At 38.7% G+C, this 27,195-nt stretch overlaps 1 protein-coding gene across 8 annotated transcripts in view; it reads left to right on the top strand.

Annotated features, from left to right (window-relative positions):
- MID1 (midline 1) overlaps window positions 1-27,195 on the top strand; it is a 673,077-nt gene that overhangs the window by 596,030 nt on the left and 49,852 nt on the right. For all 8 annotated transcript variants that reach the window (XM_063634953.1, XM_055266923.1, XM_055266925.2 and 5 more), the window contains one exon: window positions 19,328-19,435. In XM_063634953.1, coding sequence (XP_063491023.1) covers window positions 19,328-19,435 — 108 coding nt within the window. The remainder of the gene's footprint in view (window positions 1-19,327; window positions 19,436-27,195) is intronic.

The raw sequence follows: 27,195 nt of genomic DNA, 5'->3' as shown, positions 1-27,195 counted from the left end.
TCTCTAGAGAAGATTTTTTTTTACTATTGCATATGAATAATGTCTGTTCATATGCAATAGTAAAACAGTTGAAATAGTTTACTCTACCAAGTTTACTAAAATTGACAACTCATGAAGCAAATGTAGTTTTTCTTGGTAGAGGTTAAATTTAATTATTAAAGTATCTAACACATATTTGAATGTCTCCCTTTGGATTCAGTGCCCTTGACTTAGAAAAATTGGATTCATAACAGGCATTGGATCCTGTTTCTTTCTTGGGCATATTCATGAGGAGTAATGAGAAGATAGCAAAAATCTTTGAGTATTTTGGAATGAGATTAATCTTATGAATAAATGAATATAAGGCTTAGTAAGCTGGTATTACTTTTAGAATGACATTCCCAAGTTTCAGTTTTGAAACTTTATATAAAACATTATCCAAACCTTTCATCATCTGCTAATCTTTCTAGTTTGGGTGGTATGACCTATTGCATCATATACAGAATCCTACCTAGTGGCTCACATTGGAGTATGAACACTTGTACGTGCCTCTGAAGACAAACCCTCTAATGTTTGAATTTGGTAGTGCAGATTTCCAAGGTTAATTACCTAAATGTGAAGTGATAGGCCTTAATTGAAGGCCCAAAGGCTGAGCATTAGGAAGTTAGAGACAAAGTGTGCTTTTTTCTGATATATCTTATTGTGCTCCCTCCACACAATACAAGAATTCCTTATCCTGTCTCCATTACAGTATTCCACACACAACCTTCTTTGCCTGAAAATATTTACATGCGTGATTGACTAAAGCAGCAGAGATGTTTCTGGCATGATATAAAAAATAATAGGAACAGGTTGTGATACATTTTTTAAAATAGCCATTGTTGGCCAGGCACAGTGGCTCACGCCTATAATCCCAGCACTTTGGGAGGCCAAGGTGGGTGGATCACCTGAGGTCAGGAGTTCGAGACCAGCCTGGCCAACATGGTAAAACCCCCATCTCTATTTAAAATACAAAAATTAGCTGGGTACGGTGGCAGGCGCCTGTAATCCCAGCTACTCGAGAGGCTGAGGCAGGAGAATCACTTGAACCTGGGAGGCAGAGATTGCAGTGAGCTGAGATCATGCCATTGCACTCCAGCCTGGGCAAGAGATCCAGACTCTGTCTCGTAAAATAAAATAAAATAAAATAAAATGGCCATTTTTAGTTCTAACTCAACTTTTATATGAGATGGTCTTAGCTGGATGGTTTCAGGTGAAAGAGTCAGAGGGGAATGGAATGATTGCAGGTGAGAAGGTAACTCTCAAGTAAAAGGTTTGGTTCCCTTATTGCTCCCATTCATGACATTCAGAAACAAGAATAATCCTAACAATCAATCCACCATTTTGTTACTGAACCAACCTTTTACTCCTGGGTCTAATATCTAGTTTATTTTTCTCAATAAATGAACATAAAATTGTCTTCTAATGACAATCAAGCTGAAATTATCTCTGTGTATAAAATAATTACAGATTATGAAAGAAGCCGGACATATCATTTTTTACCTGATTCCGTTGACTTCTATTTTTAATTTGCTAAATTAAATGTTGTAGGAAAAAATGAAGAGCTTTGTTCTAATTTTGAAATTCCACAGCAAAATAATTGAGTCATGCATATAAAATGTCCGTTAACAAGAAGACAGTTGTAGTACTGGTTATTTTTGTTTGAAATAGAAATATGAAATTTTAAATTCAGCTATTTAAAACGCCCGAGGCTACCATGGAATGTACAAGGCGCTCAGTGAGGAGCAACACAAATAAAGATTTTTACAACCAAGTGAGGTAACTTCTTGGCCTAGGAATTTATGATAGAGCTTTTACTATGCTTTTAAAAGTATTTTCACTAGATATAACATCAAGTTCATATATGTAAAGTCATGAAAACTATCATAGTGGTCTAATTCTCTGACAAGGCAAGCTTGGTATTGAGATTGATAAGTTCATTCAAGGAAGCCTTCTGTCAATTTCCATAGGATTGAGAAGGTGGTGCCTTGTCCATCTTTGCAGATGTTGGAAGGGGAGCATTATTGCATAGGTCTGTTCCAGTTTCACAGCAACATACAGACTGTAGTGTAAAGAAAGAAAAAGTGATAGGACTTATGTAGATATGCACTACAAGCAATTATGACCACTGACCAGCTCTTACTGTCACTTCCTGATTTAATTATCCCAATAGTCTTTTGACGTAAACATCATTCACATAACTATAGATACATGGCTTGAAGCCAGATATAACAAGAATCAGCCAGTAAAGAAATGGGTTGAGCCGGCCACAGTGGCTCACGCCTATAATCCCAGCACTTTGGGAGGCCAAGGCGGGTGGATCACGAGGTCAGGGGTTCCAGACCAGCCTGACCAACATGGTGAAACCCCGTCTCTACCAAAAATACAAAAAAATTAGCTGGGCACGGTGGCAGGCACCTGTAATCTCAGCTACTCAGGAGGCTGAGGCAGGAGAATTGCTTGAACCCGGGATGTGGAGGCTGCAGTGAGCTGAGATCACGCCACTGCACTCCAGCCTGGGCGACAGAGCAAGACTCTGTCTCAAAAAAAAAAAAAAAAAAAGAAATGGGTTGAATTTAACCAAGTAATAAGTAACTGGAGTGGTTACTGAACCCAAACCAGGTGATTAGAAAGTTAGATTCCCAGGGGAATTCTCATTACAAGAAACATCTTATCAGATAGGTAATTGGAAACCCTGTTAAACCCACCATAACAAAGGCTCAGCGAGTGTACATCTGCAGTGCCAGTACAATCAGTGAGTCTTCAGGTCTTATGAATGTTCTAAAATCTTTTATTATTAACCGTTGACCCTCTAACCTCAACTTCTTTGAGATGATAAATTTGTTTCCTTTAGTAAATAAGTAAATTCCTTTTTTCCCTCCTTCCCGGGAAGTTTGAGATTCGTGTATAAAGATGAAGAACTAAATAATACTGGCTGAGCCACCCTAATTTGAAAATCCAAAATCCGAAATGCTCTAAAATCCACAACTTTTTCAGCACTGACATGACGCGAGAAGAGGAAAATTCCACACACAAGTACTTAACACAAACTTTGTTTCATGCACAAAATTATTGAAAATATTGCATAAAATTACCTTCCAGCTTATGTGTATAAGGTGTATGTGGAACGTAAGTGAATTTAGTGGTCAGACTTGGGTCCTATCCCCAAGATATCTCATTATGTATGTGCAAATATTCCAAAATCCAAAACACTTCTGGTTCTAAGCATTTAGGATAAGGGATACTCAACCTGTAGCATAAAATCAATATTTTGGGTTATGGCTGGGTACAGTGACTCACACCTGTAATCCCAGCACTTTGGGAGGCCAAGGTGGGAGGATTGTTTGAGGCCAAGAGTTTGGAACCAACCTGGGCAACATAACAAGACCCTGTCTCTACTAAATAATTAATTAATTAATTAACCAACTGTGAGTGGAGGTTCTCGCCTGTAGTCCTAGCTACTCAGGAGTCTGAAGCAGGAGGATCACTGGAACCCAGAAGAAGTTGGAGGTTACAATGATCTATGATTGTACCACTGGACTACAGCCTGAGTGACAGAGACAGAGACCCTGAACTTAAAAAAATGTGTATATTATAACTTGAGACTGAAATATTTGTATGTTAATAGTTCGTAGCATTTAAGATAATATGACATATTACAGAAATTTGACAGATTTGCTTTGAAATGCTAATTTGAAACATGTAATTTTTTTTTTTTTTTTTTGAGATGGAGTCTTGCTCTGTCACCCAGGCTGGAGTGCACTGGTGTCATCTCAGCTCACTGCAACCTCTACCTCCTGGGGTTCAAGTGATTCTCCTGTCTCAGCCTCCTGAGTGGCTGGGATCACAGGTGCCCACCACCATGCCCAGCTAATTTTTGTATTTTTAGTAGAGATGGGGTTTCACCATGTTGGCCAGCCTGGTCACGAACTCCTGACCTCAAGTGATCTGCCCGCCTTGGCCTCCCAAAGTGCTGGGATTACAGGCATGAGCGACCACGCCCAGCCTAACATGTAATTTCTTTTAGAACTGTTATTTTAAGTTGGATCTGTAAGATAGTTTAGGTTTCAAAGCAATATTGCAATGTTCAAAAAACCTTAGGTTTTTTTTTTTTTTTTTTTTTTTTTTTTTTTTTTTTTTTTTTTGGAGACAGAGTCTAGCTCTGTTGCCAGGCTGGAGTGCAGTGGCATGATCTTGGCTCACTGCAACCTCCGCCTCCCGGGTTCAAGCGATTCTCCTGTCTCAGCCTCCCAAGTAGCTGCGATTACAAGTGTGCGCCCCCATGCCCAGCTAGTTTTTGTATTTTTAGTAGAGACCAGGACTTCCCCAAGTTGGCCAGGATGGTCTCGATCTCCTGACCTCGTGATCTGCCCACCTTGGCCTCCCAAAGTGCTGGGATTACAGGCATGAGCCACCATGCCCGGCCCGGGTTTCAGCATATTTTTTAAGTTTAGTTTTTTAGATTTATAAGAGCTACTTAAGGACTTGGGAAGGTATAATGTGTTAGGGTTTCAATTTTATCTTGGTAGGCATTTGAAGTGCTTATAAAGTAAATCGAATGTGTTAAATTGATAAATGCAGTTTAAAGTGTTACAGGAGTAATCTGAACAATGATTCCTCATAGGGGTGAGGATTGACCTGAAGAGGGGCTCGAGGGTACTTTCTGGGGTGATAGAAATGTTTTATCTCTTGATTGAGCTGTTGGTTATCAAAATCCATTAAACTGTCCCTTAAGATCTATGCATTTCCTTGCATGTAAATTTTACCGCAATTTAAAAATATGTGTGTAGGAACTTAATCAGCTAATTTATAGACAGAATTGATTGTTTAATGGAGTTGAGTCTATTCAACTTGAGTTAATCAAACATTGATTCAAGGACCCCCTGAGAGTGATTATTCTTGGTTTCATAAAATTTATTAGATGTATGAATAGAATAATGAAATCATAATTTGAACTTAAAAGCTTAAGGGAAATTACATAGTGAATTGTTGACATAGATGCAGTTCTTGAACAAAAATCTTGATAGTCTGTAAGTCTGTGTCTATTCCTTCTCCTAGTTGGTTGGACTCCTGGGGAAATAGGACAGTCTTCCTAGTATGCTGCATTTAGCATGCAGCACTTGACTATTGATGAGTGAGTGGAACACCTCTAGAGGCCAACTACATCATCCTTCTGTCCTCCTTGTAGCACTAGCTCATTTGCATAGATCAGCATGTCTGATAAGCTCACACCTTGAAGGGCAGAAAGGACCCTTCTTGAGAAGACTGTACACAGGACAGTGTTTCTATGACAGCAAACCTCAGTAGCCACAAATCCCTGGAGGATCAGTAATGCTAGTGCACACAAGGAGCTCCCTCCCAGCCTGAGGGCTCTGCCACCCAGGTAGGGCTAAGAGGATGGAGTTGACAAAGGGAAGTCAAAAATGGGAGAGCTGTCCATCAGGGGTGTTGCTGAGCCCTGAATAGAGATCAAGGTGGGTCTTTCCTTCCCCCTTATTATAAACCTGTACCTTTCCTTTTATTCTCTAGGATACCTTCTCTACCTTTTCTGGTTTGCAAAAGAAAAAAATAGTTAGATAGTCACTTTGAATCAGGCTTGGGAAAACACTTATAAATAATAATTCCACACATGTAAGATGGCTAATCAACCTAGGTCTGAAAATGACTTAACAGGAAAACATTTTCAGTATCAGTCTCTCATGATTCCCAAACACACACACACACACACACTCACAAACTCACAACTTCAAAATTAGCAACCAAAAGACATCTAAATGCTGTGATCTTTCCTTTTCTCTTCCAGATCAGATTAGCTTTGCTCTTCACTGTCCTTTTGTGAAAGCCCCTATTGTACAGCTCTCCAATGTCCTTCCTGCCTGCCCTTCTACTGCCATTGTAACTTTTACCAGCCCCACTACCATTTCAGAAGAAAACTCCAGGAAAGCAAGTAAGCATGGATAGCTTTAAAGATCAATGCTGAAGGCCTACTAAGACCAGGATACAAAGGGAGTCAATCAGAAAAAGGTGGGGGTCAAGGAAGAACTCCCCACTCCCAAGTTAAACTCCTCAATTTGCTGTTTTGTTTTAGCCAGACTCTATGGGAGCTCAGTCATGGCTAGCTCTCTGCAAATGGCCCCCAAAAGCCTTTTCACAAGGGACAGTAAGATATAACTGGCTTCGGTATTTCTGTCTCCCCATTCCCAGATAACCAGTTCAAGATGCATGCCCACTGTACCCTGCATGTTGTTGAAATAGAATTTTAATTTCCTCTGTCTTGCAAAAATGTTCTTTTGCCTCTCTTCCCTGATGCCTTTTCTCATCTTCCTCACCCCTGGGTTTCCTAACTCTGTCTTGCCTACTCTGATCTCCAAAGACCAGTTCCTCCTTCATATTTGGCATGAAACCTTCCTCAGCTACTCACACAGTAATTGCCTCATTTCTCAAACTCTCTAGAGTCACATCATCCAATCAAAGTACTGTGTAATGTGAGCCACATATGTAATTGAAAAATTTTCAAGTAATCACATTTTTTAAGTAAAAATAATCAGGTAAATTAATTGTACTAATACATTTTATTTGACCCAATATATTTAAAATGTTATCATGTCAACATGTAATCAATGTAAAAATGATTAATGTATGCATTTCATATTCACAGCACATCTCAATTCAGATTAACCATATTTCAAGTGCTCAAAACCACAAGTGGCTAGTGGTGGCCATATTGGACCACACAGCTGTAGAACTTCTGTAGCCCATGGTTTAGCAGTTAATTATGTGTGCACTTGGCATGTTTGCTGCTTGTTCTCTAGTGAAGTCATTCTTTCTAGCAGGCCAAGTTCTGTTTCTACCACAGGTCTTAGCATGGTGCTTTGCACATTGTGGGCACTCAACAAATCCCTAAGATTTGCTTCATAGATGATCCCTGTACACTGATAGCATCTTCCTCATTCATGGAATAACAAGAATGACCTCATCTCCTCTCACTTTCATTCCTTAGCTACTAACACTGTTGCAAAGATCTCTGGAAACCAGAAACTTTGGTCACCTATACTTTAAATGGAGAGAGAAGTAAAACTTGCTGCTGAGAAGCAAGGACTGCATAGAAGGTTTAGTTTGCTGGCAGAATCAAAACAAGCACTGAATGAAGATGTGTGTGGTTCCCAGTTTTATAAATAGGTTTTGCCAGAGGAGAGTGTTTGCTTCTTTGTTTTTGATGCAAAACATTTCTTCTTTTAGCATATTATCTGAAAGTATTGATGCCAAAGGGATGATATGCCAGAAAAAGATGGTTTCTGTCCAGTTCTTTCATATGTTGGGCATAACCTCCAATTAATCTGAATGAAAGAGTGGGTGCCCATGCAAACAATGCCAACAAATGCCCCTGTAGAGAGGACACATACAGATGCCAACCTGAAATCAGGCACTGGCTACTGAAACAAAGGATTGCTTTAATTTTTGCGGAATAAACTATTTTTTCCTTCTGCTTTTCATGAAGTGGCCCTAAAGAATTCCTCTTGTTTGTGGTCTCGAAAAAATTAGAACTATGCCAATGAGGCCTGCCTTGAAGGGTTCTGTTAAACAGTAAGAAGGCTTTGTTGTTGGCAATAAAATTAAAGCAAGCAGTGTTTCCATTACCTGGCAGGCTGCCCTCTCCCTTCCCACAACCCCGACCCCGATCCTGACAAACCTCAACAGACCATTCTGTTTCCCAGGTAGGAAGGTTAGATGGCAACATCTGTCAGGTTTGTTGATAGAAATATAGTTGACCTTAATGATAATGTATAAAGAGCGAGAGATGGGGGCGGGGAGTGGGGAGGAAAAAAAGGGAGTGGGGAGAGAGAGGGACACTTCTCCAAATAATCCTTAATTCAAGCTTTAAAAAAGTCAAGTTTACTGCAGAGGCTTCAAGTTCTCAAACCATTGTTCCAGAAAGACAATAATAATTTCACAGTGAGTTGAAATGATGGACGTTAGGGGTCACTAGATAAGGAAATATACATTTTAGTCTGACACGCTAGATGTCATGTGTTTTCTTTTTCAGGGAACTTTGCCTACCGTTGCTCAAACTTAGACCCACTTACAGTCAGTTGCAAATGAATGCTTGTAGGTAGATTGTGGCCCTGAAGTCAGGAATGACCAAGGCTAGTACAGAAAGCACTGTCCGATGCAAATTCTGTTTAGCCCCACAGTTAGTCATAAGTCATTGGAACTGAAAAATTGGATGACTGTGATGCCAGCTCTCTCTGTCCTCCATGAGAGCTCAAAATGGTTATATTGTAGTCTCCTCTAGTGTAAGAGCTCCTGCCTACAGCTGTCAAGGCCATACCCATATAGCACTCACAGGTCCTATCTCCTTGGCCTGGGAGCTTTTTCTGCCCCTCCCAGGACCAACTAATTCCAAAGGGAAGTTAATGCCTACCTTCCCCCAACAGCTTTCAACCAGCTCCTGATGGGAGATGTTACATAAATACTCTGCTTCTTCCTTATTAGCTGGAGTGTTCTATACTGTTTCCCAGAATTGCCCAATGGGATTACTCTCCAGTTGCCCAAGGTGGTCTTGGTAAGTCACACTTTACTGCCTTCATAGTTGTCCCTGTTTCACTTCCTACCCGGTACTGGTGTTTTCTGGAAACAATTTGACCATCCATTCTTGTCTCATATCCTTCTCGGGGAGGATACAACTGCCAACCATGTCTAAAATGAAATGATAGCACAAGTCTCTTTTTCTAGTCATGGCTATAGCTCACATGTTCAATTTCTCTAAACTCAAGTCTCTTTCATTGTATTTGAATAAACGTACATATGAATCACTGGACATCAAAGATATTTAAAAATCAATCTACTCACTTCTCCTGATATTCTAGAATGACAACAACAGGGCAAGATATTTCATAGATATCACTTGTGGGTGCATCATGAAGGCAGAACAAAGCTGAACATTTTCCAGTTGTACCTCCCAGTTAAGTTCTATCAGTGACGTCATCATGTGTATTTCACTCACTGTACGGAATACCAAAGAGCAGAAACCCAATCTTTGTTTTCCAGAACTTTGCAGGAGCAGATGGCTTCTATACCTGAGTAACTGAAGCCCGAAAAGGGGTCCAACTCAGTATTTTTCCAGTACTTCACTTTTCAGGAATAATGGCACAACAACTAAAAGGAATGTCAGTTAACGAGAAATAACATGTAAGATTGAAAGTGATTAAGGTAAAGTCATAGAGTAGAGGTTTCCTCTTTCCATTAGAAATAACTTCCCTTCCCTGAAACACGTCACCTCCATCTTTCCTGGCACCCCATTAATGGTCATCTGCTAAAAGTTATTGTTTACCCTCTGACCACAATGTCAAATGCCAAACACATTTGTTGAAAATTATTTAATAGAAATCGCTACTTTTCAGAAACTTTACAAAAAAGACGTGATAGAGACAAACACCCATGGCAGGTTAAGTAGATTTCTTTTCATTCAGTGTGCCCAGCCCAAACGGAAGGGTGTGAAGCATTTGTTTTATAAAGTGTGTAATTAATAAGAGAAAGGAAGGGAGGAGTTTATTGTTTTTCAATGAATTATGAGCAACCCCTTCCATTCTGCTTCTTCATTTTGGAACTGCTTCTAACAAAGTTACCATTAAACACAAAAAGAAAAGGCTGTGATATTGATGCCAAGAATATAAGATTGAAGTCAGTTGAGTATAGCCTAGGAAAAACATTACAGAAGGAGTAACATTTATTATAATTGTGACAGAAGTCAGCAGGACATCATGGGGAAAGTAAAAACCATACCGCAAGTATGTTGTCATTTTCAAATTGAAATTCCATTAATTCAGTACTTGTAGCTGTTCATGCCTTAAAAGAAGAAAACTAATATTTATTGAGCATCTACTATGTACCAGATTGTTTACAGATATTTTCATCAAAAGTATGCAAATGAGGAAATATTCTCACAGAAATTCAACATATTTTTCATACCTGCAGTCCTTTGAATATAAAGTCCATGATTTTTCCTTTATGCCAGAGGTCAGCAAACTGTGACGCTCATGCTAAATCTGACTATTTTGTAAGTAAAGTTTTATTGTAACACAGCCACGTCCATTTGCATCCATATTGTCTATGGCTGCTTTCACACTACAACAGCAGAGTTGAGTAGCTGCAACAGAGACCGTCTGGCCCACAATGCTAAAATAATTACTATCTAGGCTTTTACAAAAAAAAAAAAAGTTTCCCAACTCCTGCTCTGTACCACAGAAGAATGTTCTCTACCCTTCTTCTTCCCCCATCCAATTGCATCAGGAAGCAGCCTTCAAGGAACCCAGTTGGGATTTAAAAGTAGCTTCAAAAATTCTGGAGTTAAGCCTCATGTTACAGCTTCCAAAGCTATTATTTTGATGATGTAGATGCATCAAAGTTTTGATTCATGCTAGAAAGTCCTCAGGTAACCAGCACAGGCCGACTGGTCCTAGAACCTCTCGTTTTAATTCTCTATGGACATTCCAGATAAAAAGAGTTTGTTAGCAATAGTGATCGTTCACATTTATGTAGTAATTACTACATGGCAAGCATTTGTCAAGGGCTTTTCATGCATTCACTCATTTAGTTCTCACCACAGTCTAACCCAGGGGTTCTCAATCTTGACACTAGTGGGATTTGGGGATGGACCTTTCACTGTTGTGGGGGCTGTCTTATGTGTTGTAGGATGTTTAGCAGCATCGCACCTGGTCTGCCAGGTAACAAATGTTATTTTCCTCATTATGCAGGTAGGGAACTTGAGATGTAGATAGTTGAAGTAAATGCCCAATAACATACAACTAGTAAGCAATAAAAACCTGGTGTTTCAATCCCAGGAAGACTTCCTCAAGTCCCTGAGCCCCAAGCCACTGCCTCCATCAGCCCTTGCTCCCTCTAAATTATTTTACCTGTTTGAAGATTTTGCTTTACTGAAAAACTAACAGCGACATCAACAACATCGTGAATGGCCACGTTCTGTATGCTACTGTTGGAAGTAAAACGCCTTTATGTGAAGTTTCAACGTTTTAAGCATTAGCAATGGCATTTTTTGCTAGGCAGTTTTATTGCCTTATTACAGTTGTGTTTCATTTATAAGGAAGAATTTAATTGCTCTACTCACCACAGTGTGTTGCCATTTTTGATGGTGTCTTGCTACCTTGTCCAGCACTCAAGCTTCATAATCTTAGAAACCTCAAGAAAAGAGGACTTATCATGAGGTTCCTCGGAGCTATTTTTTTAGTCCCATAGCACATTCCTGTCTGGATAATCAATATGTATAATTGATCTCCTCTGGTCCAAATAATTTTCCACCATGTCACTATGCTAAAGCCTGGATTACATGTAGCTTCTAGTTGTATCACTATATCACTACTATTACTTCCCACCAAAAACACTTTATGAAAGGATTCCATTTTTAATTTTTCTGAAAAGCCTTTCTTGGAGTTTAAAAAGGTTTGATCAAAAATGTTAACACATTAAACATTAAAAATACTGTCCTGTACTCTGGTTTGTCCTCCAAAGACAGAGCCCTCAGAAGCCAGGCCATTCTCTCTCTCTCATTCACTTGAGCCAGGTCCACAAGTGTTTGGTGTGAAAGAGTTTCAGGGTGAAGATTACATATAAACATATCAATTACAGTAATATTGTCTGCTGTTACTCAATTCTCCTTGGCTCAGTTTTATATACAGACTGAAGTATTAGAATCCCTTTCATTGTTCCTCTGGCAGCTCTGTCTAACTTTTGCCCCAGATTCTGGAATGTTCATCACAGCTGTCTTTGGCAATAAAACCCAAAGCACCCTCATATCATCATATTTCTTTTTGCACCTGGTCAGTGGTACACAGCGGGGTGTAGAGCCCACTTGCATACAATTTTCTCCCTGTACCCTCATCCACAGGCCAAATATCAGCTTATATAAAGTTCTGTTGTGTTTCAGTTGCTTTGGCCTTGGGCAAATTGGAATTAATTCCTCCAATGTTTTTCCTTTGGAGTGAGATGGGATGGTTATGCCACATTATGTAGTATCACTAACCCCTTCAAATTTGGATGCAGACTCAAAATTACATAGTTATAGAGAAAAGTCCTTTTGAGTCTAAACAATAACAAGAACGTCAACCTAGCATCATGTATAAAAATGTTTCAGCCTTTCTTAAGGTCACCTTAATTTGTGACCTTGGAATGGAAGGTCACATTTATTCACTGTGGCATGAAACAGCTTTCGTTTTTGCCGTGAGGCCGAATCTAGGCAAACTTGTAAAGTAGACATTTGTCTTTTAAACTCCCAACTCCTTGGTAATGGTTTCAAAGATGGCAAGGTTCAGAATCTTAAACTAAAGGGGTCACGGTTTGATGGTGCAGTTTCAAGAGTGCAGTAATGGTGGGCCAGGGTGAGAGAGGCACAACTCAAGGGGTCTACCATTCTTGCGGAATTCAAAGTGAATAGTAGCCTCTGGATTTGTGCAATGCAGCAACCCTCTTCTCAACACCCAGAAATAGAATATCCTGTCTCCAACACATTGGGGTTATCCTGTCCCAAGCTTACTTCAGTGTTTCCGTCTGTGTACGAATAAGAAGTGATATATCAAGTCAGTGTGTCATTTTCACAAGAGGAATTATAAGGCTGTATTCTGAAAGTCTATGGATGGCTAACTTATTTCAGTAAAGCACTGCAAAATGAGAAAATGAAGGTTTCTAAAATGCGTGCTAGTTCAATTTCACCTGTGAGAACTGGCCAGATATTTTTTTTCCTTCACTGATGCTCCATCCTAAGAGTTCCAAATATTTCTGAAGATTTTAAGCCCACACATGTCTGAAATCTAATGATGTTTATACTCTGCACTGAACATCTCATTTTGTAGTTGAATACAAGTCAAATTAAAAGAGCCAGTTTTTAGAAATAATACTTAAAAACCACTTACAGACTGCTAAAGAACATTTCACAGACACCTAGTCCAATTTCTAGTATATGTATGTAACTAAATCCCTTTAATGTTTATACATATATGACAAGGAAAAAAATAATTGTCCTCTTTACCCCACCCATTCCTCAAAACACTGTAACACTATTACACCATAAAACGTAGCAGGGAGACTTTGGGCGTTGCTAACCAAGTGCTCTTGAGAAAATAGCTAATCCATTTATGTCATCATTAACTAATCTGGGGAATGATTATGCGTAACTGCATTTCTAGAAAGGGAAGGTAAACCGCGCACCCAGTTGCAACTTACATGGGACGGCAACTGATTACTGGTGCCAGATATGAGCATTAATGAAGCCGAGTGACCCTCAATGCTGAATTCCATCTCAGGACTAGGCAGGCCAGATATGATTGTTTTGCTTCTACGTTCACATCATTATTCAATTTTGTAATATCTCTTTCATCAGACTGTAAAGGATCAGAAAGTCGTTGTCAGAGAGAAGCAGCAATATTACCCTAGGAATAGGAGAAAATGGGTCAGCAACTCCCTACAGGCAAGACTGATGGGGAGAAGATGCATTTCAAGATGCGAAAGAAAACTGTGACTCTAGATGTAGAGAAGGTATGTGCTGAGCAGATGGGTGAGGCCAAAAATGAGATGAGGTGAAAGTGACTGAGTTTCTCATACTGGTAGGCTAATGTGATATTTGCTCATGAGTGTACTTGAGGTGAGAAAAAACCATAGTATTGAGGAGCCTGGCCTGAGATCTCAGCTCACTGTAACCTCCGACTCCTGGGTTCAAGCGATTCTCCGGCCTCTGCCTCCCGAGTAGCTGGGATTATAGGCATGTGCCACCACACCCAGCTAATTTTTGTATTTTTAGTAGAGATGCGGTTTCATCATATTGGCCAAGATGGTTTCAATCTCCTGACCTCGTGACCCACCTGCCTCGGCCTCCCAAAGTGCTGGGATTACAGGCATGAGCCACCGCGCCCGGCCAGGAAGGCCTAATTTTAAGCTGTATTTCGTCCTGAGAAGTCAAGTGCTCCATTTCCAGTGTGGTCCAAAGGCAGGAGACAGTAATTATCCACCACTGGACATCATTCCTAATTATCTTCATCTCACTCTTGCCCTTAGTTTAGGGGCCAAGGAGGAGACAGATGGCACAAAAGTGGAAGTGTGAGTACTGGAAAGAAGAGTTTGAACTTGTTTTCTGCATCCTTAGATTGGCCCTCAGAGCACTTCCGTCAGCCACAATGATTTCTGAATCAAAAGATGTGAATCAGAGATGAAAGCAAAAATCATAACCAGGAGCTGCTAGCTTCCAAACCAAACCTGGGAACTAGAAACACCAGAACATAACTGCAAGTAACCAATAAACCCTGCCATATTTGAACTAATAGAAATTAATGAGAAAGTCCAATCAAATCGTTAATTCTTTGTTTAAGTGACACATGAAACAGCAAAACTGTGGAAAACTTCATTGTAGTAGAAAAATTTTTGAAATATAGAATAGTATTTAACTTGTTTTATTGTATCTTTTGGAATATAAGAATACTAGAGTTACAAGAATTTGGAAATTCATCAAAGTAGAAAACAAGATTCAACTTCCCTGCTTTCAAAAGGAAAGCTACATCTGTATTCTCTGAAAGATCTAGGAAAAATACTTGGCCTAAAATGAATAGATCCTGTTCCCAAATTTCTAGGAATTTACATTTTGGGGTGATGGTGATTTTGATATCAGTTTTCTCAAAACACATTTGCCTCAACAAAGAAGATTTCAGCCCACTTTTTTGGTAAAGCAAACCTATCCATTGTGTAAATCAAATAGTCAAAATTTGGATTAAATTGAGCCCCATATTACAATGGCAACTGGGATACTTTTTCTACCATGCGGTAACTCAACTCCCAATGATTGTGAGAGTGAATGGACCCTAAACTAAATCATAATCTGTTTACAAAATCCCTTCTCAATGCAGACAACAGTACCTCAGATTTGTCAATGGCTTCATAAGTTTAGGTGTTTCTTCATATATTATTTCGTGTATTCACCACAATAATTCCACATGGCTGAGACAGCAGATATTATTCAGCTCATTTTACAAAATAGGAAAACTCACAAATGGAGATAGCCTAAGATTTTCCTAATGTCACCATGTGGGTATGTTACACACCACATTTCATTTCACAGCCCCTACTCTAGAATTAGCAGTGGGTTCTCACTGGACTTAGTCAAAGCCAGAAGAGCTTGAAGTGTGGAATATGTTAGTGACAATATTAAAATTTGAGGACCTCACAATGTGGTCAATTGATTTTCGACAAAGGTTCTCAGACACTTCAGTGAAAGAAAGAATAGTCTTTCAAAAAATTGTGCTGAGACAACTGGCTATCCATAAGCAGAAGAATAAAGTTAGAAGCCTACCCACACAACATACACAAAACTGACCTCAAAATGGCTCATAGACCTAAATATAAAATATAAAACTTATAGAGGAAAACAGAACAGTAAGTCTCCATGACCTTGGGATAGGCAATGGTTTCTTAGGTACGACAACAAAAGCACAAGTAACAATAGAAAAGTAGATAAATTGAACTTCATTAAAATTTAAAAATGTTTTGTGCTTTAAAGGGTATCATAAAGAAAATGCAAAGATAACCCACAGAACAGAAGGTAATATTTGCAAATCACATATTTGATAAGGGACTTGTATTCTGAATATGTAAAGAAATAATACAGTCTATTAATTAAAAGACAATGACCCAATTACAAAAGGAGCAAAAGATCTGAATAGTCATATCTCCAACGTAGATACACAGATGTCCAGTAAGTTCATGAAAAGATGGTCAACATCATTAGCCATCAGGAAAATGTAAGTCAAAACCACAATGAGATACCACTTCACACCCACTAGGATGAATAAAATTAAAAAGACATACAATAACAAGCATTAACAAGGATGTGGAGAAATTGGAACCCTCATGTATTTCTGATGGGAATATAAAATAATGCAGCCACTTTGAACAATAGCTAGGCAGTTCCTTAAAACATTAAACACAGTTATGTGACCCAGCAATTCTACCCCTATATCAAAGAAAAATGAATATATATGGGCACACAAAAACTTGTACATGAATGTTCATATCAATATTATTTATAGTGAACAAAAACTAGAAACATCAGTATGCATCTATTAAGAGAGAAACAAAAAGTGGCCTATTCATACAATGAAATATTATTTGGCATAGAAAGGAATGAAGTACTGATAAATGCTACCACATAGATGAACCTTGAAAACATTATGCTAAGTGAAAGAAGCCAAACAAAAAAGATTATGTATTATTTGATTCCATTTATATGAAACGTCCAGAACAGGCAAATCCATAAAGAGACAGAAAGTAGACCAGTGGTTGCCTCGGGCTGGAGCTGGGGCAGGTAGGGAAAATGTAGAGTGACTGCACACATTATGGGTTTCTTTTCTGGGCACTGAAAATGTTCTAGGCTTAGATTGTGATGACAATTGCACATGAAATCATCTGTGAATACACGAAAAACCACAAAACTGCACATTTTAAATGGACAAATTTTATGATATGTGAAATATTCCAATAAGGCAGTTTTAAAAAATCAATTCCTGGCCAGGTGCTGTGGCACACTCTTGTAATCCCAGCAGTTTTAAGAGGCCAAGGTGGGAGGATCACTTAAGCCCGGGAGTTTGAGACTAGCCTGGGCAATATAGCAAGACCTCGTCTCTACAAAAAAATACATTTTTAAAAAATTTAGCCGGGAGTCATGGCATATGCCTATAGTCCCAGCTACTCAGGAGACTGAAGGGGGAGGATTGCTTGAGCCTGAGAGGTCGAGGATGCAGTGAGCTGTGATGGCACCAGTGCACTCCAGCCTGAGTGACAGAGCAAGAGCAAGACCCTGTCTCAAAAAAAATCAACTCCCTTCCTCCCTCCCCCTCAAATAAAACAATCCTTAGGACATAATTTTGTGTCTACACAGTCCTTGGAAACCAATCCATTACCTGCATATTGAGTGATTACTAGTGATAACTACTTGCTCCATTACGTTTTTGCCCTGTCTCTTCTTGGAAGGTCATTTTCCCTATTTATTTATTCGACAAATATTTTTTGAATGCCTATTTTGTGCCAGACATGGCACCAGGTGCTTGGGATAGATACCTTATTTAAAACAACAGCTGAAGATCCCTGCCCATATGGAGCTTACATTCTATCAGATTTACCTCGTATTCTCAAGTACAACTTAGCTCTTTGGGTTTATTCTAGTAGATAATTTTCAAATGTGGGGTCTGTGAAAGAAAAACTAGAGCTGGACAGTAGTTAAAGCTATAAAAACAGATTTTATTCAGGACTATTGTAATAAGGGGAAAGAGACCTCAGTATAGAATGGGACTCAACTCCTAATGTCACGTGGACCAGTGGGGATTTACAGCCAAGGAGCAGGGTGATGGTAAGTGGATGGAAAATTACTAAGAGGAAACATCAGGGGCAAGGGGGAGTCTGGTTAAACTGACCTAAAAGGATTCTTGCTGAAGGTAGGCCAAGTTGATCAGACATCCCCTGGGGCATGGTGAAGGATGAAGAACCCAATCAGATACTGAGAGTGATCAGATATGGAGATGGAGGATTCTGGCTAAACCAACTCAGCAGGGTTCTTGCTAAAACTGGTTTACAAGACAGTGCACAGAAGGGCCCAGGAGAAAGTTCAAGACTAAAGTTTGGTCAAGCAAAGAAGATTTGTCAGTGCTACTTTCTAGAAATTTTATTTCCTCCATCATAATGTGCTCGTGTTATCAATATGGTCCCATCCTTTTCATAACTCAGTTGTAGTCAGTTATTAAATTCAGTTTGAGGTCAAAAGGAAACAAAAGAAATTTACTGAGTATAAGTTTCAAGTAAATATGTCAATAGCTAAATTTATTTGAGAAACCTCAAGGGGAAGTAGAAATGATGACATAAAAATAACAATAAGAGAAATGAAGCCTAATGATTATCCTCCTTGAAATATTAGCCTGAGTTCCACATTTGTACTTCTCAGTCAATGCATTTTTAATTTTTCTCTTTGTTCATTAAACAAAAACTTAGCAAATAACTCTGTCTGCTAAACTGATGTAGGACATAATCTCATGGTTTACGGCAAATGGCCAATGACCATCATCTTCTCAATAAGATGTCTTGAGTAGTCTCTATGTTCTGTCTGAACAATGATCAGGAATAAAATTCAAGGAATCCTGGGCCTCTGGAAACAGGACATGGTTTCTGTGAACAGCCATCAGTGGATTTTTATCTTGAACTCATGACCCTACTTCCAGTTTATCTCATTCATAGAGAATGAAATTACTCCAATTAAAGCCTTCCAAATCAAAAAGGCTAGGGACTGGGCCATGTCTCCTCCCTGAGATATGCTAGAATAATCAATGCCATTGTCATTCTTTGTAACATTGCAACTTCTCCTGCGGCTGTGTTAAAATAATAAACTTCATGCCTGCTATCTCCATCTCTCACAGCTGTGGTTTCTGGGTTTCTGTTTGTGAATAAGCATTTCAGAATTGTCATGAGATGGAGGAAATAGCATGTGCAGAGTATTTCCCAGGCCTAGTTGCCAAGAATGAGCTAATTGTAAGCCTCCCTTGCATACAAGTCACAAAAACTTCAAATACAAGTCACTCTGTAATGATCCACCTTTCCACATGAATGGTATGCTTTCATTGTAGAACCTTGATCTTTCAGAAGTATACGAGGAGTATAATTTTAAATTATGTCAAAAGATTAATAAACTATTGAACCATCTTTTTGTGCTTTTTATGTTTTATAGTGATTAGATACAAAATTGATGTTTGTATTTAAGAGAAATGTTAAATAAATGTGATACAGGCTTGCTACATTGCTTATGGAAAATTTGTGTAAAAGAGATTGATAGTAATCTGTCCTCCATAAAAGAATAATATTGGTTGTTTTTTTTAACTTACATTTTTAACTTACATTTTAACTTACATGTTTAACAGGACAAATTTGATACTTTTTTAAAATATAAAAGCAGGAATTGCAAATATATTTCACATGACACATCATTTTCCAACTAATTGGTAATGGCTATGTACATGTTATGTTAAAGATTCTGCAGCTGAGTCTGGCTTGGTAGAAAAGACTGCGGTCATTGGATAATAATGTTTTCCAAGGATGCAAATTAGGAAGTGGCCATGTAAGTCCTATATTTGCCATCCTTACGTAATCGGACAAAGAGTTAACATTTAAAATATCTTTTCAGAGATTACTAGAAACATCCTAGTATACATTAAAAATAGCACTTAACTGAAAACAAAGGCCAAATTAACACTTAACCATTGTACTTATCCTGTAGGTCAATGCATCACGTCAAGAAGCCAAATTGACAGAGGAGTGTGATCTTCTCATTGAGATCATTCAGCAAAGACGACAAATTATTGGAACCAAGATCAAAGAAGGGAAGGTATGATTTCTAGGGCAGAAGATTTCATATTCTCTACCAGGGGAAAATAAATACTAATACACTCTAGGGACTTTGGAAATGTTGAGAACCCTCTTTTTCTATACATTCTATAATTCCCTCTTAAGTCTTTAAGACTTAGTTAAAAGGCCTTTGCTTGGCAGTTTTTTCTCCATCCTTTTCTTTGTACTATGGTCTCCTGTGAAGACCTGTGATACAAGGGCTGCTCCACTGCCCAGCACCAGGAGGTAGCATAATGGTCTTGTCTATCATGGCCATTGTTTTCTATCTCACTTGTCTATGAGAAGGTGGGTTCTGTGGAGGCAGAGTTCATTTTGTATTCATTGTGATATCCTAGCAACTAGCATAGCATTATGTAAATTAAAAATGAATCTGACTTTATTTATAGAAATTATGAAGTACTTTCCCATGTTTTTGAGGAAATGTATACAGGTATAACTTCATGGTCCCAAAACCCCTGGGGTTTCACTATACCATATACTCCTTTGTGGATATAGTAATAGTACTTCTTTTCTAATGTTTCTATGCTTTAATTTCCTATTGTTTTACAGCAAACTATATTTTTAAGAGAAATTGACATACATTCTTTATAGCCATTTTCTTATTCAAAAGTCATTCACAAACTGTTGGTCACTTTATAATCCATCAGTTTATTCTATTTTAAAATTAGTCATGTTTTTATTGAAATACTTATGATCCTTTTAATTTTACCCAATTCTCTGCCACATTCAAGGATAATTTTTCTTTCTTTTTTCTTTTTTTTTTTTTTTTGAGAGAGTCTTTATCTGTCACTGAGGCTGGAGTGCAGTGGCACGATCATGGCTCACTGCAACTGCCTCCTCCCGGGCTCAAACAATCCTCCTGCCTTAGCCTCCCGAGTAACTGGGACTACAGGCATGGGCCACCACACCTGGCTAGTTTTTATATTTTTTGTAGAGACAGGGTTTCGCCATGTTGCCTAGGCTGGTCTCGAACTCCTGGGCTCAAGCAAGCCACCTGCCTCCTCCTCCTAAAATGCTGAGATGACAGGCACGAGCTACTATGCCTGGCCAAGGATAATTTTTCTATGGATTTTTAAAAATAGAAGTGCTTATTTATGATCCAATAAATTCATATATTTCTATATTATTGTTCATAGCTGTACTTTAAAACAAAATATGTATAGTTAAAACATACTAGCAAGTTTTAAGTGAAACACAGAGATAAGCATGGCTAATGTATGTGGTTTTCTCTGTTTTCCACAAAATTTAACAGGTACTTCTAATATTGTACAATGTTTTAGATTACTTTGTCTATATAGATTACAAAATATTTATGCACATAAATTATTAAAATGATCTGAAAAAATAGTGAAATCAAATAGTTATTGACGCTGGTATAGTAGATTAACAGATTAACATGAAATTATTCCCTGGCCAAGGACTCACATGTGCTGAAAAGCTACTTTTCCCCACATATGAATTGTCCAATTTAGAAGAGCACTGAGTGTCCATCTGGAATCCTTACAGGATATATGTCATCTTCCATCATCTTTCATCGTGCATCACAGGTGCACATCCCTTAATTCTAGAAATATTCCAGGTTCTCAGACACATGGCCACCTGAAGTACAGTCACAATTAATTATTCATATGCATACAGAAGGTAATTTGCTATCTTTACATGGTTGCATGCAGAGATTAGCTCTCAATACACATATTAGTTTATTTTCATTGTTAATTTTAAATTGACAAACAGTTATATATATTTATGGGATGCAAAGTGATGTTATAATTTATGGATGATATATGGAATAACTAAATCAAGCTAATTAACATATCCATCATCTCAAAGCCTTTTTTTGTGGTGAGAACATTTGAAATTTACTTGCTTAGTGATTTTGAACTGTATAATACATTATTATTTATTTGCTGTTTTCACCGTGCCATGCAATAGATCTCAAAGTAAAAAATAAATAAATAAATAAATAAATTTTTTTAAAAAAGCACTTCCTCTTCCTCTCTAATTGAGGCTTTGCACCTTACTCTTATTAGTTTCTTATTGCTGCCATAACAAATTACCGTAAACTTGGTGGCTTGAGACAACACGGATTTATTATCTCAGTGTGCTGAAATTCGGAAATCCAAACATCAATCTCACTGGGTTAAACAAAATCGACAGTCAAGGTTTTGGCAGTGCTGTTTCTTTCTGGAAGCTTTAGGGGAAAATCCATTTTTTCTTGCCTTTTCTAGCTCTTACAGGTAGCCTGCGTTTTTTGGCTCATGGTTTCTTTGCATCAGTCTGACCTCTCCTCCCATCCTCACGTCTTCTCTGACACAGGCCTTCCTGCCTTCCTCTTATAAGGACCCTTGTGACTACATGGGGATTACCTGGATAATTCAGGGTAACATCCCCATCTCATGATCCTTAATCATGTCTGTAAAGTCCCTTTTGCCATGTAAGTAACATATTCAAAGATTCCTGAGATTAGGATGTGGGCAGCATTGAGGGTCCTTATTCAGCCTGCAAGGGCACTCCACCACAACTTGCTGGCTAGCTTGCCTTCCCTTCTCTTACTTAGCTTGGACTTCCCACCACCAGGGTTTCTCTCATGAGCTAGATCAGAGTAGTGCAGGTGTCCCCAAGTTCCAGCCATAGTGATGCATGGAGTTTATGCTTTGGTGCACTCGTTCTACCCCAAATACATGTCAGTAATAAAGAACTTAATAAAATGCAAAAGCAAAGACATATACCTGGACCAAAAACAAGATAAACATCTCCACAGTCCAGAAATGAGACAAAACTGAAAAGCCATGACTGTGGCTGAGGATACAGGCTACTGGGATTTGGTCTGGAAGAGGCCAAAGTAGCTTCGGCTTCAGCTCCTGTGGATAAATAGTTCTTGAAGCTTTGGGGAAAGGACCTAGAAGTGCTCCAGATGGGATGGGGAATGGAAATCAGGCTCATTATTTAATGCCATGGGCTACAGAAGGCTTCATGCTTCAGTTAAAAATTATTGCTGGCCGGGCGCGGTGGCTCACGCTTGTAATCCCAGCACTTTGGGAGGCCGAGGCGGGCGGATCATGAGGTCAGGAGATCGAGACCACGGTGAAACCCCGTCTCCACTAAAAATACAAAAAATTAGCTGGGCGTGGTGGCGGGCACCTGTAGTCCCAGCTACTCGGAGAGGCTGAGGCGGGAGAATGGCGTGAACCTCGGAGGCGGAGCTTGCAGTGAGCCGAGACTGCGCCACTGCACTCCAGCCTGGGCGACAGAGCGAGACTCTGTCTCAAAAAAAAAAAAAAAAAAAAAATTATTGCCAACCTTTCCCTCGTATCATAGCTTTTAGCAAAGTCACATTGTTAGCTTGAAGCCTATGTTCACAGTGTTTCTTTTTTTTTTTTTTTTTTTTTGAGATGGAGTCTCGCTCTGTCGCCCAGGCTGGAGTGCAGTGGTACAATCTCGGCTCACTGCAAGCTCCGCCTCCCGGGTTCACGCCATTCTCCCGCCTCAGCCTCTCCGAGTAGCTGGGACTACAGGCGCCCGCCACCACGCCCGGCTAATTTTTCTGTATTTTTAGTAGAGACGGGGTTTCACCGTGGTCTCGATCTCCTGACCTCGTGATCCACCCGCCTCGGCCTCCCAAAGTGCTGGGATTACAAGCGTGAGCCACCGCGCCCGGCCCTGTTCACACTGTTTCTGATACCCACACAGAACAGGAGCACAGAGATAAGGATAGGACTCCTGAATAATGACCTCAAGGGCCAGGTGAAGGCAACTGGAAAACTATCAGAGTAGGGTAGGCTGAGCAAGGAGGGTGAGAGAGGAAAGAATTATAAATTACGTCCCTTTAAAACTGAAACCGTAAGTTTAATTTCAAAGCATATAAAGAAATCTTAAATTTCTAAACATGCAGCCAGCAAAATCAGCAGACAACATTATCTTACCCCAGATAAAATTAATTTTATAGGAAAATCAGAAAAAGACATTGAAAGAAGTAGTCTTAAGATGTTCAAAGAAAGAAATGAAGGAATAACTTCTCTTTCAAAAGAGCAAAAAAAGTGAAGCCACAAAACAAGGAAATGAAATACAAAAAATAGATAGGAAAGCAACAAATTAGCGGTTTTGGAGGGAAAAATATAGATATTGAAATTAGAAAGAAAACTCAGCTGCAGTGGAAATTTGGAAACTGAGTTTTGGTCGCCACCTTGGGAATGCCATAAAAGGCATTCTTTTATGTCTGAGTGACATTAAAGTTTGGCAAATGCCGACTGAGTTTGAACTTAAAAGATAGGAAAGTATATATGAAAACCTACACATGGGGCATTTTTAAAATAATAATCATGCACTTGGTTGAAAGCAAGTATTTCAGCAAATTTCAAAAACTGAATACCATAGAACCCTGCCTCTAAGACCACACACTGTGTCTCATTAGATATTATCAACAATAAAATAATAGTTTCTATAGTTTTTGGACACTAAAATCTATTCATATATAAATATATTTTCACAGTAATATTTTTTAAATGTAGAAGTAAACCACAGTAAAAGAACTATATCATAAGTAGTAAGCAGCAAAAAAGTATCTGAAGGCAAACTTACAGGCTTTAATTCTTTTGAAAAAGAGGCTGGGCACAGTAGCTCACACCTGTAGTCCCAACACTTTGGGAGGCCGAGGCAGGAGGATTGCTTGAGTCTAGGAGTTCAAGACCAGCCTGGGCAACACGGCGAGACCCTGTCCCCCCACCCCAAAAAAAGATAATACTAAAAGTAAAAAATTAGCTTTCAAATAAAGCTAGAAAAAGCACAACAGGATAAACCCAGTGAAAGCAGAGGAAAGAAATAAAGGAAGAAAAGTAAATGAAAGAAAAACAGGAAACAAACAAGAACAGCTGTCAGCAAAGAACAACTCGCAGCCTGATTTTGAAACATCTGTGAGTAAAAAAAGTGCCTTTTCCCCCATTTTTAAAAGGTTGTTAAAAAAATAATAAAGAAAAACAAACAATATATGTGTGACAGAGATAGTATGTGGTCTTCAAAGCCTAAAATATTGACTATCTGGTCCTCTACAGGAAAAGTTTGCCAGCCCTTAATCAGGAGGAGTTTTACTTGTAAAAAATCATTTAAAAGACCAATCTGTAGTTAAGGTTGATGAAGGAAAAAAGAGTGTGGGTCCCCATAAACAAATATATCATAACTACAATACAGACTTTTTTAAACATAAGAAAATTGTGTAAATGTCTTCCTGCCAATAATTTGAAAACTTAGGTAAAGAAGTAGTAGAAAACTTGAATAAACCAAAAATGTAAAAGCAGAAGACATTTAATAAGTCACTGAAAATGTCCCTCAACTTGCATTTCTGCCCCAAAATGGCACCAGCCCCCTACAATTCTATAGCTTACTTTAACAGAAGTTCCAGGAACTAATAATCTCATTCTCATATAAACTACTTCAGAAAATAGAAGACATTTTATGTAGAGTGTATGATCTTGATACCAAATACATACAACATTAAAAAATCTAGAGTGAGAAAATATCACTCATGAATATAGACACAAAAATATTTTTTTAATATGAGAAAATGTAATCCATCAGTGTTTTATTAAACACATCAAAATAGCCTTTATTCCTATAATACAAGGATGGCTCAACTACAGAATATCTGTTAACAGAACCACATTAACAGGAAACATACATATGATCCCAGAGTAGGAGGGATTTTTTTTTAGACCAAACAATTTTTAAAAAAAGAACCATAAAGCAAAGACTGAAACATTTGACATAGAATAGGATCACAATACGAAAATCAATTTCATTTCAATATATTAGTAACAATTGAAAATTGAAATTAAAAAAAAGAAATTCCATTTAAAACAGCCTCACAAATTTGAAATACTTAGTGATAAATCTAACAAAAGATGGGTGAGACTTGAAAGACCTTGAAAACTACAAAATATTGCTGAGAGAAATTAAAGATGACTAAAAAATGAAGCTATGTATCATGTTATGGGGTAAAGACTCAGAACGGTTATGATTTCTGTTCTTTCCACATCAACCTGTAGATTCAACATAATCTCAATGAAAATTCCAGCAGGTTATTTTGTAGAAATTGACAAGCTGATTCTAAAGTTCATGCTAGAATACAAAGGATATATATAGCATAATCATTTAAAACTTTGAAAAATAGGCCGGGTGCGGTGGCTCACGCCTGTAATCCCAGCACTTTGGGAAGCCGAGGCGGGCGGATCACGAGGTCAAGAGATCGAGACCATCCTGGCTAACACGGTGAAACCCCATCTCTACTAAAAATACAAAAAATAAGCCAGGCATGGTGGCGGGCGCCTGTAGTCCCAGCTACTCAGGAGGCTGAGACAGGAGAATGGCGTGAACCGGGGAGGCGGAGCTTGCAGTGAGCCGAGATTGCGCCACTGCACTCCAGCCTGGGCGACAGAGAGAGACTCTGTCTCAAAAAAAAAAAAAAAAACAAAAAAAAAAAACAACTTTGAAAATGATAACAAAGTTGGAGAACTAACATCAGCTGATTTCAAGATTTATTATAAGGCTTCAGAAATCAATATAATGTGGTATTTGCATAAAGATAGACAAATAGATCAAAGGATCAACAAAAAGACTTAAGAAGTAGATTCATACATATATGGACAAGTGATTTTCAACAAAGATGCAAAGGCAATTTCAGTGGAGGGAGGATTGTCTTTTTAGTTACTGGTGCTGGAGCAATTGGATATCTGTATGTAAGAATATGAAGTTTGATCCATATTTCACATTATATACAAGACTTAACTCAAAATTGATTATATATCTAAATGTAAAAGGTAAAAGCTGTAAAACTTCTAGAAGAAAACGTGGAGGAGATCTTGACCTTGGGTTAGGCAAAGATTCTTTACATACAAATGACGAAAGCGTTATCCATAAAAGAAAATACTTACATGTTGGGTTTCATCAAAATTAAAAACCTCTTCAAAATGCGCTGTTAAGAGACTGAAAAGACCAACCACAAACTAGGAGAAAATATTTACAAATTATTTATTTTAATAAAGGATTGTATCCAGAATATATAACAAATTCTCAAAACTCATTAATAAGAAAACAAGCTCCCAGCACTTTGGGAGGCCGAGGCGGGCGGATCACGAGGTCAGGAGATCGAGACCACGGTGAAACCCCGTCTCTACCAAAAATACAAAAAATTAGCCGGGCGTGGTGGCGGGCGCCTGTAGTCCCAGCTACTCGGAGAGGCTGAGGCAGGAGAATGGCGTGAACCCGGGAGGCGGAGCTTGCAGTGAGCCAAGATCGCGCCACTGCACTCCAGCCTGGGTGACAGAGCAAGACTCTGTCTCAAAAAAAAAAAAAAAAAAAAAAAAAGAAAACAAGCCTTTCACCAAAATGCATAAAAGATTTGAATACTTTACCAAAGAAGAGGTGTGGATGGTGTATTACTTAGGGTTCTCTAGAGCAACAGAACTAATAGGATATATATATAGAGAGAGAGAGAGAGGAGTTTATTAAGTATTAACTTACACAATCACAAGGTCCCACAGTAGGCCGTCTGCAAGCTAGAGGAGCAAGGAGAGCCAGTCCAAGTCTCAAAACTGAAGAACTTGGAGTCTGATGTTTGAGGGCAGGAAGCATCCAGCATGGGAGAAAGATGTAGACTGGGAGGCTAAGCCAGTCTTGCCTTTTCATGTTTTTCTGCCTGCTTATATTCGCAGGCAGCTGATTAGATGGTGCCCACCCGATTAAGGGTGG

This window comes from Symphalangus syndactylus, chromosome X, assembly GCF_028878055.3.
Source record: "Symphalangus syndactylus isolate Jambi chromosome X, NHGRI_mSymSyn1-v2.1_pri, whole genome shotgun sequence".
NCBI classification, from domain to species: domain Eukaryota; kingdom Metazoa; phylum Chordata; class Mammalia; order Primates; family Hylobatidae; genus Symphalangus; species Symphalangus syndactylus.
The sequence above is the reverse complement of the archived record's forward strand: the minus strand, read 5'-3'. Positions and strand labels throughout refer to the sequence as shown.